General features: G+C 34.1%; 1 protein-coding gene and 1 non-coding gene across 4 annotated transcripts in view; both read left to right on the plus strand.

Annotated features, from left to right (window-relative positions):
• VPS13A (vacuolar protein sorting 13 homolog A) overlaps window positions 1–16,632 on the plus strand; it is a 223,662-nt gene that overhangs the window by 24,144 nt on the left and 182,886 nt on the right. For all 3 annotated transcript variants that reach the window (XM_003782963.1, XM_003782964.1, XM_023508036.1), the window contains exons 6-17: window positions 1,121–1,230; window positions 1,955–2,014; window positions 4,376–4,435; window positions 4,647–4,727; window positions 5,126–5,183; window positions 6,900–7,027; window positions 7,213–7,319; window positions 8,342–8,513; window positions 13,920–13,982; window positions 14,744–14,876; window positions 15,625–15,719; window positions 16,074–16,216. In XM_003782963.1, the coding sequence (XP_003783011.1) occupies window positions 1,121–1,230; window positions 1,955–2,014; window positions 4,376–4,435; window positions 4,647–4,727; window positions 5,126–5,183; window positions 6,900–7,027; window positions 7,213–7,319; window positions 8,342–8,513; window positions 13,920–13,982; window positions 14,744–14,876; window positions 15,625–15,719; window positions 16,074–16,216 (1,210 nt within the window). The remainder of the gene's footprint in view (window positions 1–1,120; window positions 1,231–1,954; window positions 2,015–4,375; window positions 4,436–4,646; window positions 4,728–5,125; window positions 5,184–6,899; window positions 7,028–7,212; window positions 7,320–8,341; window positions 8,514–13,919; window positions 13,983–14,743; window positions 14,877–15,624; window positions 15,720–16,073; window positions 16,217–16,632) is intronic.
• LOC111722889 lies at window positions 754–950 on the plus strand. Its single transcript, XR_002771533.1, has one exon.

A 16,632-nucleotide genomic window follows, 5' to 3' on the forward strand; every position in this document is an offset into this window, starting at 1 on the left:
AAAAAAAAAAAAAAAAAAAAAGAATGTGATCCTCTGTCTTCAAAGAGCTTGACTGATACTGTTGTTTTACTTAATTCTCTAGTCCTTTTATGTTTAAATATATTCACTTACCTCTGGTGTCTTCATCAGATTTCCTTTTCCTAAGTCCTTCTGGGCTACTTGCTTTAGAGAGTATGAATACTATCTACACATAGGACTAGAAATATAACAGAAGGAACAGGACTGGAAATATGTGAGGAGGTATAGCTTTTATTGGCATTTTTAAAGGGGGCAAAGGGATGGTAAATAGTGGTTATCACAGGCGTATTTCAAAAAACTAGGAATCTCAATTCTTTATTATTTCTATTTCCTTGGAAGGTATTGAAACTAGAGATAGTAAATACTGTTTTCTGAAAATGAGAGAGATCATGAATTTCTTTCATCCTTTGAAAGAAAAGAGGAAGAGGATCTTATAATTTACTATTTTGTATTTACCAGAGGGAAGAACATATTCAACTGTTTTATACCTGTAAGCCAGACAACTTATGATGGTATCACTAATGTTTAGGGAGAGTCCTGCTATACTGCTGTTACTGGATTTTCTAATTTCAACCTATTATAATCGCTACCTAATACCTAATAGTCTTCATTTTTTTTGTATCTGTTTGTACTGAAGCATAGTTAAAAGATAAACTATAAAATTTAATGTCAGTAACTTCTATATGTGGTTGGCTTTAAGACTCCTGGTATAAGAAAATGGCTTTGAAAAATTGTGTTTATGGGAAGGAGAGTAGCCAGCAGGGAAGTTGTGGGTGTGGTGGTGTGTTGTGGCACGGAAGGCGTGTACAGGCTGGGCGAGTGGGGACATGAATGTATGAGTGTGTATGCATGGGGCCTGGTTGGTGAGTGTGTGCACCTCCCTACGCCCCTTCCCCTTTAAAAAAAAAGAAAAATTATGTTTGCCTTTGAAAGACTTTTGGAAAGCAGTCTACTAGTGTTGTATTGACAGATGTATATATGTATATTAATATGTATATATTTTTTCTTTAACGAGGCAACATAAGTATGTTACTTCCATGTGTGGATGTTTTTAGAGTATATTTTGTATTTAAGTTAAATAAAGGAATATTTGCAATTGTAGACCAACCTCAGGAGGAGAAGCAGGATACTTTGGCAGAAAAATTAGTTACTCAGATCATAAAAAATCTTCAAGTGAAAATTTCCAGCATCCATATTCGATATGAAGATGATGTAAGTATTCATCTTCAACAAATAGGTGACTATTTATTTTTATATTCATAGTGTAAGTTATTTTACTGTTTATTGACACTTACTCTGTAGTGGCCAACCTATTAAATGCTGGGAGATGGAGAGATACAGAGCTGAAGATGACGTCTTTCTTTTCTGTAATTATAGGTGAATTTACAGTAATCAGTCCTTGATTTTACTCTTTCCTAAAATGGAAAGTTTCCTGATCATGAAGGAAAAAGCCTCAGGAGTTATAAATTTTATCGTTAATTAAAATATGTTCTGCTTAACCCCTGGACCAGTGGTTCTTAACCTTCCTAATGTCGCAGCCCTTTAATACAGTTCCTGTGGGTCACAACCCACAGGTTGAGAACTGCTGCCCTCGACAGACCACTGGTTTAGGAATCAGTAGATCTACACTAAACTGCTTGATTTTAAACGGGTCATTTGTTCTCTCTTAACGCGTAATTACTTGCTTTATAATCTAATTTGTGTCCGTGTTTTTTTAAATAAAACTTATTTTGTAAACTGAAAAACATGCCTATAGAGCATTATTATACAACGCTGATACATCAGTAGTGTTCTGATTTACTTTAGGGAAAATATAGGAATAGTTATTCTGGAAAATTAGTAAAGTTTTTGAATGTGGGAAATAGGATACTTTTTTATAAAGTGATTTTTTTTCCAACTAAAATTCTAAGTAAAATTTACTTTCTTTTCTCTTTAGATTACTAATCGAGACAAACCACTGTCATTTGGTATTTCCCTTCAAAATCTCAGTATGCAGGTACTTGGATGTTAAAAAAAATCTTAACCATATTTAATTGTGTAGTATGGTCAAACTACTAATTACTATTTGCAAATGCCAGCATCAGAAATAAGTGTCTATATAGAATTGGTGCAGAAAGGGTGTAGATTGGATTGGAATTGAGGATAGATAATGTTCACAGTTCAAAAAATTGTTGACAATCAAATTTAGTTTAAAATACAAGGGCATATTATTGGTAATTACGACGTTAAATGCTTTTGCTTACAAAATTCATTTCTAAATTTTTAATGAGTTAGTACAAAAGTAACAAATATTCATATTGAAACTTTGATAAATCTTGAAAAACATAAAAAAATTATTTGTTTCTTTACCACCATTATGAATATTGTGGCATAATTTCTTTGTTTAATTTTTGTAATGAGGGATTTAAAAAATAGAGGATCACAGATTTATGAAACATTGCTTGCCTCCAGAGTGAATGGATACTTACATTTTTCATTTGCTTGTAGTCTTAAATATTTTTATAGGAGTGAGCTATTATGAATAAAGTTTAAATCCCTTTTGTTCTCTATTTTCACCTATCCATCCTCCCCAGAGATTATCATCCTAAGTTTTGAAACTTTTACATAATATTATCATTAAAAATATATATAATACTATTAAAAATGTAGCTTTTAAAAGGTTTACATAAATATTTCCGTGTAGGTTCCTTTTCCACTTTACAGTCTTTTTTATTTTTTTTTATGAGACAGTCTCACTATGTCACTCTTGGTAGAGTGTTGTGATGTCACAGCTCACAGCAACCTCAAACTCTTGGGGCCAAAGCGATTCTCTTACTTCGGCCTCCCAAGTAGCTACAGGCACCCGCCACAACGCCTGGCTATTTTTTTGTCATAGTTGTCATTGTTTGGCAGGCCTGGGCCAGGTTTGAACCCTCCAGCTCCGGTGTATGTGGCTGGCACCCTAGCTGCTGAGCTACAGGCACCGAGTCCACTTTACAGGTTTTTTTGACATTTATCCATGTTGCCATCTATAATACCATCATTCAGTTTAACTGTTGTGTAGTATTTTATTACATGCTTTTATTTGTCGTATCTGTTAGATTTTGGGTATGATTTCTTTAAAACCTGGCTCCACTGCAAGCAAAAAGAAAAATTAAAAAGAATAGCCAAAGGAAAAGTTATTTAGTAAAGAAGGGTGGGGTAAACTGTCAAATGTTACTCTTAGATTGAAAAATAAGGACAGAGAATTAGCCCTTAGATTTGGCAGTGTGAAGATCCTTGGTAACCATGTCAATAGTGGTTTTAATCATTACCTTGGAGGTTCTTGGAAACCCAGACCTACAGAAACCTAGCCAGGTGTAGTGGTGGGCACCTGTAGTCTCAGCTACTTGGGAGGCTGAGGCAGGAGGATGGATCAGGCCCTAGAGTTTGAGGTTGTTGTGAGCTGTGATGCCACAGCACTCTATCCAGGTTGACAGAGTGAGACTCTATCTCAAAAAAAAAAAAAAAAAAAAAAAAAGTCTAGGGTTGGGAATTGAGTGATCTATATTTTAAAAATCCTTCCAGTTGCTCCTAATGGATACCTATGTTTGAGAACCACTATTCTAATTAATCCTTTCCGTTCTCTATATAAAAATGAAAATCGTCTTTCTAAAATAAAGATCTGATGACTGTTCTCATGGTTTTCCACTGTGGTTAGAATAAAGTCTCGGGAGGCGCCTGTGAGTAGGGCACCATCCCCGTATGCCGGAGGTGGCGGGTTCAAACCCAGCCCTGGCCAAAACTGCAAAAAAGAAAAAGAAAAAAAAAGAAGAAAGTTTTATGTTTAAGAAAAGAATAAGTTTTGTGTTTAAATAGCATATGAACTTTTTTTTGTAATGTAACTCCAAGTAACAGTTCACCTCTTTTCTCGTTTTTTATTATATTCTCTGGCTACCCTGAACTGCTTTAGTTCCTTGACCGTGACATGTATTTACATACCTTCATGCTCCTCCTGCTCTGAATTACATTTCCTATCAGTCTTAGAATCAATGACTTTAATCTATATGTTACATGTTAGGTTTACATATAACATTAATTTGTCAATCTCCTGAATTTGAGGCTTCTGCCATATTCTCTCAAGTGAACTGTGTCTTTAATCCCATTGTAGCACTAACTTATGTATAATTGCTTGTTTTTGTTTGGTTTTATGATCAGTAATAGGCTTCTTGAAAGCAGAAACTTTTTTGTGGTTGTTAGTATTCTTTGACTTAATGATATATTTTTAAACGCATTTTCATGGGACATTTGTCTAGGGCATGATAGTTAATGATTTATCACTCTGCCATTTCAAATATGATGACCTCATTACTGTTTTTCTTTTTTTTTTTATTTTCAGACAACTGATCAATACTGGGTTCCGTTTGTACATGATGGAACTGAGAAACTAGTTCGTAAGGTAAAATAAATAAATAATATATTTGTCAATCCCTGGACTTGATGAAAGAGAATTTTAGAGAGAAAAATGGTAATATATAAACAAGGACTTAAAGGAAATGTATTCTTTTTGCTTAATTCTGTTGATACAGCTTAGTTATTTGAGACTTTTGAAAATAGTTTGTTAAAAATTCTTCAAAGGAAATGAGACTTGTAATAAATTTTATTTTCAGTTAATCCGATTGGATAACCTTTTTGCCTATTGGAATGTGAGGTCTCGGATGTTTTATCTTAATGATTATGATGAATCATTGGTAAGTAAATTTTTGATCTATGTATATTTTTTATGGGTACTATCTTTTGCATAAGGTTATTTTATTGTCTTTTATGTAACACACTATAGGTAGTATTTTTTTTCTAGGCAAAATCCATTATCAGAATTTACAGGAATTGGTGAATATGTATGTGCCCACATACAAACATGTACACACACACATACTGTAATAGTTCCTGGAGCTTTCTTTTATAATAGTGGTTTAATGGGATGTTGTTTAACCACTTTAATATTTTGCTATACCTAAGTTCTCCTAAGTTTGAGTTATTTATTTTCTTAAATTGCTTCTAAACATTTTTATTTTGTAGGTAATAGGATTTTTTTTAGGATAAAGATATATTGGCATAGTATAAATGAAAGCAATTTGTCTTTTAATAGGATAACTTGAGGAAAGGCATTGTCAGTGAAAGTCTTGTTCCACAAGGTTATGATTTTGGTAAGTGCATTTCGTAAAGTAAAAAACGTAATTATTAGAGGTTTTAAATTAACATCGTTGATATCACTAATATTTCATGTTAAATTTTCTCTTGTACAGTTAAATATACTTATATATACAAAAGCAAAAAATTATATTTTCTTTATACTTTATTGTTGTAGATCCTTTTACTATGTATCAAAATTATATGGTAAAAAGCCCAATAAAAGAGGGTGTAAATAAATTCTGATAAATTTCTAAGGATTATTCAGTAACAATTTGGCTGACATTTATAAAGACATTTTGAAATGTCAAGTATAGTTTAATAAGGCTAGTTCCTACAGCCAGTAAGGTGATTTTACTATTTTAAAAATGTACATTTAAATTTTCTTTCATTTATCCTGTTTTCCAAATTTTCTAAAATGAATATATATTACTTTAATAATCAGAAATGGTGGCTCAGCGCCTATAGCTCAACCGGCTAAGGTGCCAGCCATGTACACCTAAGGTGGTGGGTTCGAATCCCCAGCCTGGACCCGCCAAACAACAATGACGGCTGCAACCAAAAAATAGCCAGGCGTGGCAGGCGCCTGTGGTCCCAGCTACTTGGGAGGCGGAGGCAGGAGACTCGCTTGAGCCCAGGAGTTGGAGGTTGCTGTGAGCTTGAGGCTTGAGGCTCTGTCTCAAAAAAGAAAAAAAAAATCAGAAATGGATTATTAAAATATACAGGGAAAAGGAGTGCTGTTCCCTGTTCTCTGAGGGCCCTCATTACATGTTTATTGGTAGTAGATAATAGTCTTTGAATTTGCCTGCCTGATGTCACAGTTCTTCCTCACTTTTTTTCTTGGTTTTAGTGATACTATTCTGCCTATATTTTCTACACTCACGATTACTCTTTTTTTCCTCAAGTGGTCCTTCTTGTGCCCAATCTCAAAATACTATTTTCATTGGTTTGAATTGGTTTTCATTTTCTTCATTCTCTCCTCATAGGAAACATTCAGAACAAATGAGAACAAATGTTGAATATGTAAAAACTTCATTGTTAGTTCATAGGGATGATTAAAACAAAAAGAATATATTATCTTTGTTTACAGGTTAGATTATAATTTAATGATTGATCTATGTCTGGATTCTACTATTACAGATCTCCCTCTGTATGGTTCTAATTCTTCTCGGCACTAAATGCAGAATTGAGATGAATTTTTCTTAGATTATAGATTGAGCCAATCAGACTATGCTTGAGCAAGCAGATATTCCTGGGCAAACTCTCACTCTCCTCCTTCCTATCCTTTTACCAGTTAGGAGGGATAGGGAGTTTCAGAGAAATTGATCAGAAATTCAGAAATTATATAATGGAAATCAGTGTTTAAGTATTATCTTTTTCTCTAATGTTCATTCATCCCCTTAAACTGTACTTTTATTAGAACTATTTTATTAGGCTATTTTTCCTTCTAGAGAATGTTTCTACTTGGGGTTATATTGGTGTTTTGAGGGGGAATTCAGTTAGCCTTTACTAATAGAAGACAACGTGAATTAAAATTAAGAAAAAGTAAAAGAATCTTTTCTACTAATTAAGGAACAGTTTACCTGAACAAATCATGGGAGTGTAGACTTCTGGAAACTGTAGAAAGTTTATAAAAGAAATGAAACTCAGTGGGTTTGACTTGATCCCTTTAATGCTTGAGTCTTTTGAAACATAACTCCATTTAATTTTTTTCAATTTGTATTATTTTTCAGTATTTCGCCCCATATCTGCTACTGCCAAACTGCAGATGAAGCACCGAGCAGATTATGACTTTTCTGACCCCAAAATAAACCTGGATGTTGAATTACATAACATAGCAGTTGAATTTAATAAACCACAGGTGATTTTCTTTAATGAAATTTTCAATTGTGAGCTCCTGTTCAGTTAAAAACAACTGAAATTTTAAATGTTTTTCTGAAATTTATGTTATGTGGTAACATTTCTTTTAGAAGTTAATAACTTTTATCTTCAATAACTGAACTAAAAAGCTGAAAATTTTAAGAGCTTTAATTTTTCCATTCTTAGTATTTCAGTGTCATGGAGCTTCTTGAATCAATTGAGTTGATGACACAAAATCTGCCATATAGGAAATTCAAACCTGATGTGTCTCTTCACTACCATGCCAGGGAATGGTAAATGCCTTAAAATTTTCTTTCTTTGGTTAAGATTTAAGAAATGTGTTATGAAAGTAAATTTTTGATTTTAAGAAAAAATTTTGAGAGGTCTGATGCAAACTGTAATGGATTTGTGGCTAAGAATGTATGTAGCTGCCTTAGCTTATTAAGTTGTTGAAATTGATCTAAGGTGTTCTTCCTAATACCATTGACAGCTGGAGATACTAGAATAGCATAGTTTTCATTTACTGTAGAGGCATCAGCGTTTTTGGAATTACTTAAAAACTTTATCTTCTCAGGAACGTGTAACCTTTTTTCTTCTTTGCCATGCATTTGAAGAAGAGTTGTCTTGGGCCACACATTAAATGCCCAAACACTGATGGTGAGCAAGGAAAAAAAGGTCTGTGCATAATTTTCATGATGTCCTATACCAAGATAAACAGAAAGCCTTCCTGTCATCTGCATGTGGCCTGTGGGCCTCACGTTGGATACCCCTGTTCATTTTCTAGCAGTCTCTTTTTTTCTTCCATCAGACTTCCTTATCAGGCATAGTTCACTTGTATTACTAAACCTGTAATTTAACAACTGAAAAGGTTATGGTTATGGAATTTACACAATATAACCCAATTTTAAAATGCACAAGTCTTATAATTCTGGTTTTTAAGCTATTTCCTAGTTTCTAAAAATTATTAATACAATTACTCTTTCAGTTGACTTGTCAGTTATCATTGAGGCAGCAAAAATGTTCTCTGCTAATATACTGTTTTAACTAGTTCTTGTGTAGTGCTATATTTGTTTTTAACAAAATTGAATGATTTTCCTTATTTTCACTTAGGAAAAAGGTAAGATCAACAATTAATGGGTTGTTAATACATATAGAGTTGGGTAGAAAGGAAGTGCTGAGATAATATGCCATTTTCATAGTTTCTGTGTTACAGTTATATATGTTGTTACATTAGGAGCAGTATAAATTAGGTTTCATATTGTTGATTCACAGGTGTTAAACGTGTGGGGTTCTTCTTCTTTTGTTTTTTAACTAGGTGGGCCTATGCTATACATGGTATTCTTGAAGTAGATGTTTCTCCCAGATTACGGATGTGGTCATGGAAGCATATTCGTGAACATAGGCAAAAAATGAAGCAATATAAAGAACTGTATAAAAAAAAGTTAACAAGTAAGAAGCCATCTGCTGAAATTCTCATGTCTTTGGAGGTTAGCATTTAAAAAAATTGTTGAATGTTTTGTACTGTCTAACTGTTCCTCAGTTTTTACTGACTAATTACTTCTTTATTTACTCTAATTTTTATTGACCATCTCTGTCTCTTTTGCTTAGACTTTTTTGTACTTCTTTTCTTAACTTCACTTGGGTCATAAAAGATTCAGTGAAATTGTCCTGTGAGATTTTGAGATTTAAAGTTAATTTTGATCTTAAGGAATTTGGGTTTGTGCATATAGTAATTTGAAGCATCTATTATGTCATTTTTAACCTTAAAAGCCTAAGAAGTGTTTGCTCCATTGATTCCAAACTTCTCTGTGTTGTGATTTCAAAACCAGTGTCACCACTGCATCTCCTTTATGTCACCATCTGACTGAGTATTGGTTTTTTCCTGTCTCTGTCTGTATGATGCTCATCCTTACAGCCATGGATGTGCTCGTGTATACCATTTACCTTTCCTCACCTCTTCTCATATCCCAGTTCTATTCATCCCTAAAGTTCTATATCACTTGCATGATCTTCCCTGAATTCTCTGCTTATACATGTCATATCTCTAATTAATTATTTGGCTTAAGATACTGTTTTTTTATTAGTCATTTAGCGTTATGGAGTATTATAAAAGTGACTCTTTTACAGATGAATGAAGTACAACTTAGACTAAGAGGAATTAGCCTCTTGAAATTAATGTAACTATTCTGAATCCAGAGTGGATTTCTAATTAGTAACTCTCTAAAGATGGAGTTTTACTTTAATTTTCAAGGTGGGAGACTTTCCAAAGACCTAGGGCTGTTAGGAATTCTTGGGTTTAGAGGCCTTTTTGGGTGTTTCTTCTGATTTTATTACTTATTTTTTGAATCTTGACCTGAATTTTCCAAGTCTCCTAGACAGCAGAACCCTGAGTTAAGTTGGTTTTCAGATAATAGTGAGTTGTGGTTGCTTCTCTTGGGGAAGAAATGGTTTGAGCTTGGAATTCTCAAACGTTATCATGGATATATATAGGAATGGTGAAAGATTTAAATTCTCTCAGTTTATTTCAATAATCAGAACTTTGAAAAGTATAAATGTTAAAATAAGTTTTAAGTATATCCAGGTCTACCTGAAGCAGAAAAGTTTGAAGCTAGCATGAGTTGGTTTATGAGGTTTAAAGAATGCCATTTTTCGAGCAGAAATCTATTCAGTTGTATTCAGTGTATTTATTTCATGTTACATTTGGGAATTCTCAAAATATTCCAAACATTTTTAATAGTGTATCAGCTGTGGTGATCTGTGATCTTTGCTATTACTATTATTATTGTTTTGGGATGCCATAAACTGCACCTATATAAGACATTGAACTTAATAAATGTTGAGTGTGTTGTAACTGCTCCACTCACTGGCCATTTTCCTGACGCTCTTCTTGAGCTGCCCTGTTTCCTAAGACAGAATATTGAAATTAGACCAATTAAGAACTGTTATGAAGGCCTCTAACTGTTCAATTGAAAGGAAGAGTAACCATCTAATTTAAATAAAAACTAGAAATGATTAAGTTTAGTGTGGAAGGCATGTTTGACCTAGGCCAAAAGCTAGGTCTCTTGTGCCAAACAGCCAAGTTGTGAATGCAAAGGAAAAATTCTTTTTTTTTTTTTTTTTTTGAGAAGGAGCCTCAAGCTATCCCCCTGGGTAGAGTGCCATGGCATTACAGCTCACAACAACCTCCAACTTCTGGGCTCAAGTGAGTCTCCTGCCTCAGCCTCCCAAGTAGCTGGGACTATAGGCGCCTGCCACAACACCCGGCCATTTTTTGGTTGCAGCCATCATTATTGTTTGGCGGGCCTGGGCTGGGGATTTGAACCCGCCACCTTAGGTGTATGTGGCTGGCGCCTTAGCTGCTTGAGCCACAGGCACCGAGCCGGAAAAATTCTTGAAGGAAATTAAAAATACTACTCTGGGGACACATGAATGATAAAAAAGTGAAATAGCCTTATTGCTGATATAAAGATAGTTTGAGCAGTCTGGATGGAAGATCAGACCAGCTATAGCATTCCTCTAAGCCAGCGGTTCTCAACCTGTGGGATGCGACCTGACCCCTTTGGGTGTTGAATGACCCTTTCACAGCTGTTGCCTAAATACATCCTGCATGTCAGGTATTTACATTATGATTCATAACAGTAGCAAAATTACAGTTATGAAGTAGCAATGAAAATAATGTTTATGGTTGCGACGCACCACAACATGAGGAACTGGATTAAAGGGTTTAGGAAGATTGAGAACCACTGCTCTAAGCCAAAGCCTAATCCAGAGCAAGGCCCTAACTCTCTTCAATTTTATGAAGGCTGGGAGGTGAGGAAGCTGGAGCAGAAAAGTTTGAAGCTAGCAAAAGTTGGTTTATGAGGTTTAAGGAAAGAAGCTGTCTTAATGGTGTAAAGTGCAAGGCGAAGCAGCAAGTGCCAGTGTAAAAGCAGTAGTGTTATCCAGAATATCTGACTGTGAAACAATAGATTTTCAGTATAGCTGAAACAGCCTTATATTAGAAAATGTTATCTGAACTAGAGAAGAGAAGTCAATGCCTGGCTTCAAAGGTGGAGGGAGGATAATTGGTGGGACCTCACCTATGGTGCTTATTGCCAAGGTACATGTCAAATCTATTAAGAGTAGAGTATAAATGTGTTAATACAATAATTAAGTGAGCTGAAGGCTATGTTAACCAGTTTCATGTAAGCATTCCAAATTGTATATAAAATCAGCACATTATACCCCATAAATGCGTTAATGTATACAGTTATTAATAAAAAAATTAAAAACAAAACAAGACAAAAAGAAAAGGTTTAAAGGACAAACTGATGACTTCAAGCTGAAGCCAATGCTCATTTACCATTCTAAATATCTTAGGCCCGAGAGCCCTTGATAATTACACTAAATCTACTCTGCCTGTGCTTTAGAAATGGAAAAACAAAGCCCCAGATGGCAGTTCACAGCATGGTTTACTGATGACCTTAAGCCCACTGTGGAGACTGACTTACTGCTCAGATAAAAAGATCCCTTTCAAATACAGTATAACCTCTGTACGTGGACCACCACTTGGGAGACTGTAACAGACTGGTTAGCATACTGAGGTGGGAGGTGGTCAACATAAGGGACTAGGCCTACTGTACTGATAACGCACAGGTGGTGCATATTTGGTCTGTGAAAATAAGGAGAACTTGAGGAGGTGGCCAGTGTAGGGAGGTGGTTAGCTATGGCAGTTCTACTGTATTACTGTTCATTGACAATGGACTCAATCACACAAGAGCTCTATTGGAGATTCACATAGACACTCATGTGTTTATGACTGCTAACACAATGTCCATTCTGTAGTCCATGGATCAAGGAGTAATTTCAACTTTAAAGACTTAGTTAGGAAGTACATTTTGTAATGTGATAGCTGCCTCACAATATAATTGATTCCTCTGGTGGGCCTGGGCAAAGTAAGTTGGAAACTTTCTGGAAAGAATTCACCATTCTGGATGCCATTAAGAACCTTGTGATTCATGGACTGAGGTCAGAAAATTAACATTAACAGGAGTTGGAAGAAGTTGATTCTTCCAGCTTTGTCTTCAAGGGGTTCAAGACTTCAGTGGAGGAAGTATCTGCAGAAGTGGTGGAAATAACAAGAGAACTAGAAGTGGAGCTTGAAGATTTTACTGAATCATTGCAATTTCATGATCAAACTTGGATGGATGATGAGCATTTGCTTAGTATAGAAGAACAAGGGAAGTGTTTTGTTGAGATGAAATCTGTGAACATTATTAAAATGGCAACAGAGGATTTAGAGTAGTATAGACATTAGTTGATAAAGGAGCAAGAGGGTTTGAAAGGATTGGCTCCAACTTGAAAGAATTCTTCTTTGGGTAAAATGCTATCAAACAGTATTGTATGCTACAGAGAAATCTTTTGTGAAAGGAAGAGTCCTTTCATGCAGCAAACTTCATTGCTAAGAAATTGCCATGTGAAATTTACTAGGTGTAGAATATAAATGTCTTAACACAATAACTAAGAAAATGCTGTGAAGGCTATGTTAACCAGTTTGATGAAAACATTTCAAATTGTATGTAAAACCAGCACCTTGTACCCCATGATTGCATTAATGTACACAGCTATGATTTAATAAAAAAAATAAAGAAAGAAAGAAATTGCCACGGTCATCTCAACCTCAGCAGCCTCCACTCCGGTTAGTCAGCTGCCATCAACATTAGGGCAAGAGGTTACACTGACAGAAAGATTACAACTCTTTGAAGGTTCAGATTATCGTTAACATTTTGAGCAACGTAATATTTTCAAATTAAGGTATGTGCATTGTTTTTTAGAATGCCATTGCACACTTAATTGACTGCACTGTAGTTTAAATATAATTTTTACATGTATGGGAAAACGAAAAGAATTTTTCTTTGTTTTACTGTGGTGTTCTATAGCCCAACCTGCAATATCTCCAAGGTATACCTGTATCATTTTTTTTTATTAAGTCATATATACAAACATCATGAATACATTTATGCCTTTGTGGGATTCAGTGTGTTGATTATTTGTATAAATTAGAGTGCTTACATCCTACTAATTAACATAGCTTTTCACTTCATTTACTCAATCACAGCGTTAAGACATTTGTGTTCAATACGTGATAGATTTGACTTGTACCCTTGCAATATGCTCCATAGGTGTGGTCCCACCATTAACCCTCCCTCTGTTGAACCACCCATCTCCCTTCCCATCCCCTACCCCGTTCCCTCCTTCATCCTGGGCTATAGTTGTGATTCATCTCTCATATAAAAGTGTGAGTGATTATAAATTGCTTTTATAGTAGTACTGAGTACATTGGATATTTTTTTCATTCCTGAGATATTTTACTAAGAAGAATATTTTCCAGTTCCATCCGTGTAAACATAAAAGAGGTAAAATCTCCATCTTTTTTAATGCTGCATAGTATTCCATGGTGTACATACACCACAATTTATTGATCCATTCATGGGTTGATGGGCACTTGTGCTTCTTTCAAGAGTATGCATGCATCATTTACATACTGTACATATAACATGGAGAATTTATAATCATATTTTTAGTTGAAAATGTCACTGACATGATGTATTTACACTTTGTTAAAACTCAAATATAAGTCATTTTAAACAGTGGGTACATATTTTTGAGTATGTTTTTATAATTCTGTAACTCTTACATTCATGACATGTATTATTTTATGGTTTACAAAGTTACTCTAATTTACTATTTCCAAGCTGATGTATATTCCAACCTGCTTCCCAGAATTTAACCAGATACATTATATTGATGGGTATTCTGTTTTTTGCTTCTTGTCATGCATTTTCTTTCTGCAGCAATCTGATAGATTATATTCTTATTATTTAAAGTTAACACATTTTCATTTATATTTTCAGGAGTTGGAAAGAACTCTGGATGTCTTTAACATAACTATAGCGAGACAACAGGCAGAAGTTGAGGTAATTCAAGATTATTTTTCTTTTTTTTTTTGAGACGGAACCTCAAGCTATCCCCCTGGGTAGAGTGCCATGGCATCACGCTCACAGCAACTTCCAACTCCTGGGCTCAAGTGAGTCTCCTGCCTCAGCCTCCCAAGTAGCTGGGACTACAGGCACCCGCCACAATGCCTGGCCATTTTTTGGTTGCAGCCATCATTGTTGTTTGGCGAGCCCGGGCTGGGGATTCGAACCCGCCACCTTAGGTGTATGTGGCTGGCGCCTTAGCCGCTTGAGCCACAGGCGCCGAGCCAAGATTATTTTTCAATTATAAAAATTATTCAGAAATAAATCTGAATTCCATATAGCTATGCAGACATTGCAGTATTATTATTGTGAATGTATTATACTATTTTCTAAAAACAGTTCAATTTTCCTATTTTGTGTTATAAGAAAATTTGATTTAATATTAGCCACATCCATTTAACGCAGCAAGTTTCTATGGGGAAAATTTTTTTCTAAATAATTTTGCCTATCAAATATTCAGAGTTCATATGAAGCCATTTTTTTCCCCCAGTCTTGATCTTTTGTAAGACAGCAGGGACAACTGTGTAGTATTTCCAGATTCTTATGTTTAGCTAAAGTTGAATTTACTGTGTTGTTGTTAATGTGTATATTGTTTACATTCATTTGCTTGGGTAGGGAAGTCTGGAAATACTGTGCCTCTATTTCTATTGCTAAATATAAGACAATGTGTCATTTATTTGAAAATTCATTCATTTCAGGTAAAGAAAGCTGGACACAAGATTTATAAAGAAGGGATAAAAGATCCAGAGGATAATCAAGGATGGTTCACTTGGCTGTGGTCTTGGTCAGAACAAAAGACTGATGATATACAACCAGATGTTAAACCTGGAAGTATGTCCTTTTCTTTTTATGTTATAGTCAGTAATTGAATATGAAAAAGTTTGGCAAAGAAATTTTTCTCTGATTAAAGTAAATAGATAATATAAGTAGTTATTAATGATGTATAGTTTTAAGTTACTAGTAAAACATTTTTAAATGTTTATGTTAAATAAAAATTAAATAAAAAGTGTTTCTAATCTTTCTCATGCTTACAAAAGAGTTTTATGCCTGGAGGAGTTAGTGAATGCATAAATAAAAATTCCACAATGGTTTAAATAATGAACCTTTATAAATTTTTATAGAAATTGTTTCTTGGAAAGATTTTTTTAACCAAATTCTTAAGATCACAGCTTTGGCAGCTTAGAGACTTATGTGTGTGTCTTAGCTCTGTCACTTAGTATGTCTCTGGCAAGTGATTTAAACTCAGTAATCCTCAGTTTTATCATCTGTAACATGTGGAAAAATAATGATACTAATACTGCCTACTTTGTATGCTAAGTGTGTTGATTCCCAGAGTGCTATGTCAAGTGCCAACACAGTTAGCTATTTTTGAACTCTTAATGCAAACAATTAGAAATTTATATTGTTAAGTTTATATATTTAGTAATTTATATTTTTGGAGAATTACTTCATGCAATTGCCAGTGCCATTCTTAACATTCATTGTCTCTAATTTCTTAAAAGCATTAGAAAAAGAAAGTAAATTTTGCATTTCATTTATTAAAGCTAGAAAAATTAATGTTTTTTTTTATGATTTGTAGCTCTCGAAGAAATGTTGACACCTGCAGAAAAAGCTTTACTGTATGAAGCAATTGGCTATAGTGAAACAGCAGTTGATCCAACTTTGCCAAAAACAGTAAGTTTTTCTTGTTTTGCCTTAAACCTAGAGGTTTAATATTATAACTATTTTTTATTCCTTTCAAAAATACAGGATGGCCATGAATTTCAATTGTACATGAAATTTATGGCCACCCTACATATTACTGACTTATTCTGTAATCTTTTTTGAGTTTATAATTGCATTTATTTTAATTTCTAAGATAGGAATAAAAATTGGCCCTTAATTGTTCTTTTTGGTGTTATTGTGGTAATTCTTTAATAGATAAAGTGTTGTTTTAGAGTTTTTTGTGAGTTTGTGAATTGACTGTAAGAATAAGATTTGTGGTTTTTATGCATATATTGTTTTCACTTTATTCTGAATATGTTCTAGTATGAAGCCGTGAAATTTTTTGTTCACTTGAAAAGCATGTCTGTGGTTCTAAGAGAAAATCGTGAAAAACCCGAGCTGTTAGCTATTGTTATAGAAGAATTTAGCACTTTGATTGTTCAAAGACCAGGAGCACAAGCAATAAAGTACGTATTCATTTTTTTAAATCATATAAGAACAAAATTTCACTGTAAGATTGGAAGTTAGGTCACAATCTTGCAGTCTTTTGTAAAGAGTACCATGGTTTAATGTGTCTTTTTGTGTTTTGAGGAACTTAGGTTTTCTTTTCAATAATATGTATATTTGGGAATCAATAAAATAATACACGTTCAGTAGAAAACTGCATGCCAAAGAAACATAAAAGATCTTTAAAGAATAGTGCAAAAAATGATCAGAAATAATACCACACGAAAAGAAACATCATGAATAAGATGGCTTTTATCTGATAACATTTTTATTTTACTTTAGTTTTTTAAAAAATAACCTTACTGAGATACAGTTCACATACCATACAATTCAGCTGTTTTTTTTTTTTTTTTTTTTTTTTTTTTGAGACGGAGCC

This window comes from Otolemur garnettii, unplaced genomic scaffold (genome assembly GCF_000181295.1).
Source record: "Otolemur garnettii isolate 467f Iridium unplaced genomic scaffold, OtoGar3 scaffold00006, whole genome shotgun sequence".
Lineage (NCBI taxonomy): Eukaryota > Metazoa > Chordata > Mammalia > Primates > Galagidae > Otolemur > Otolemur garnettii.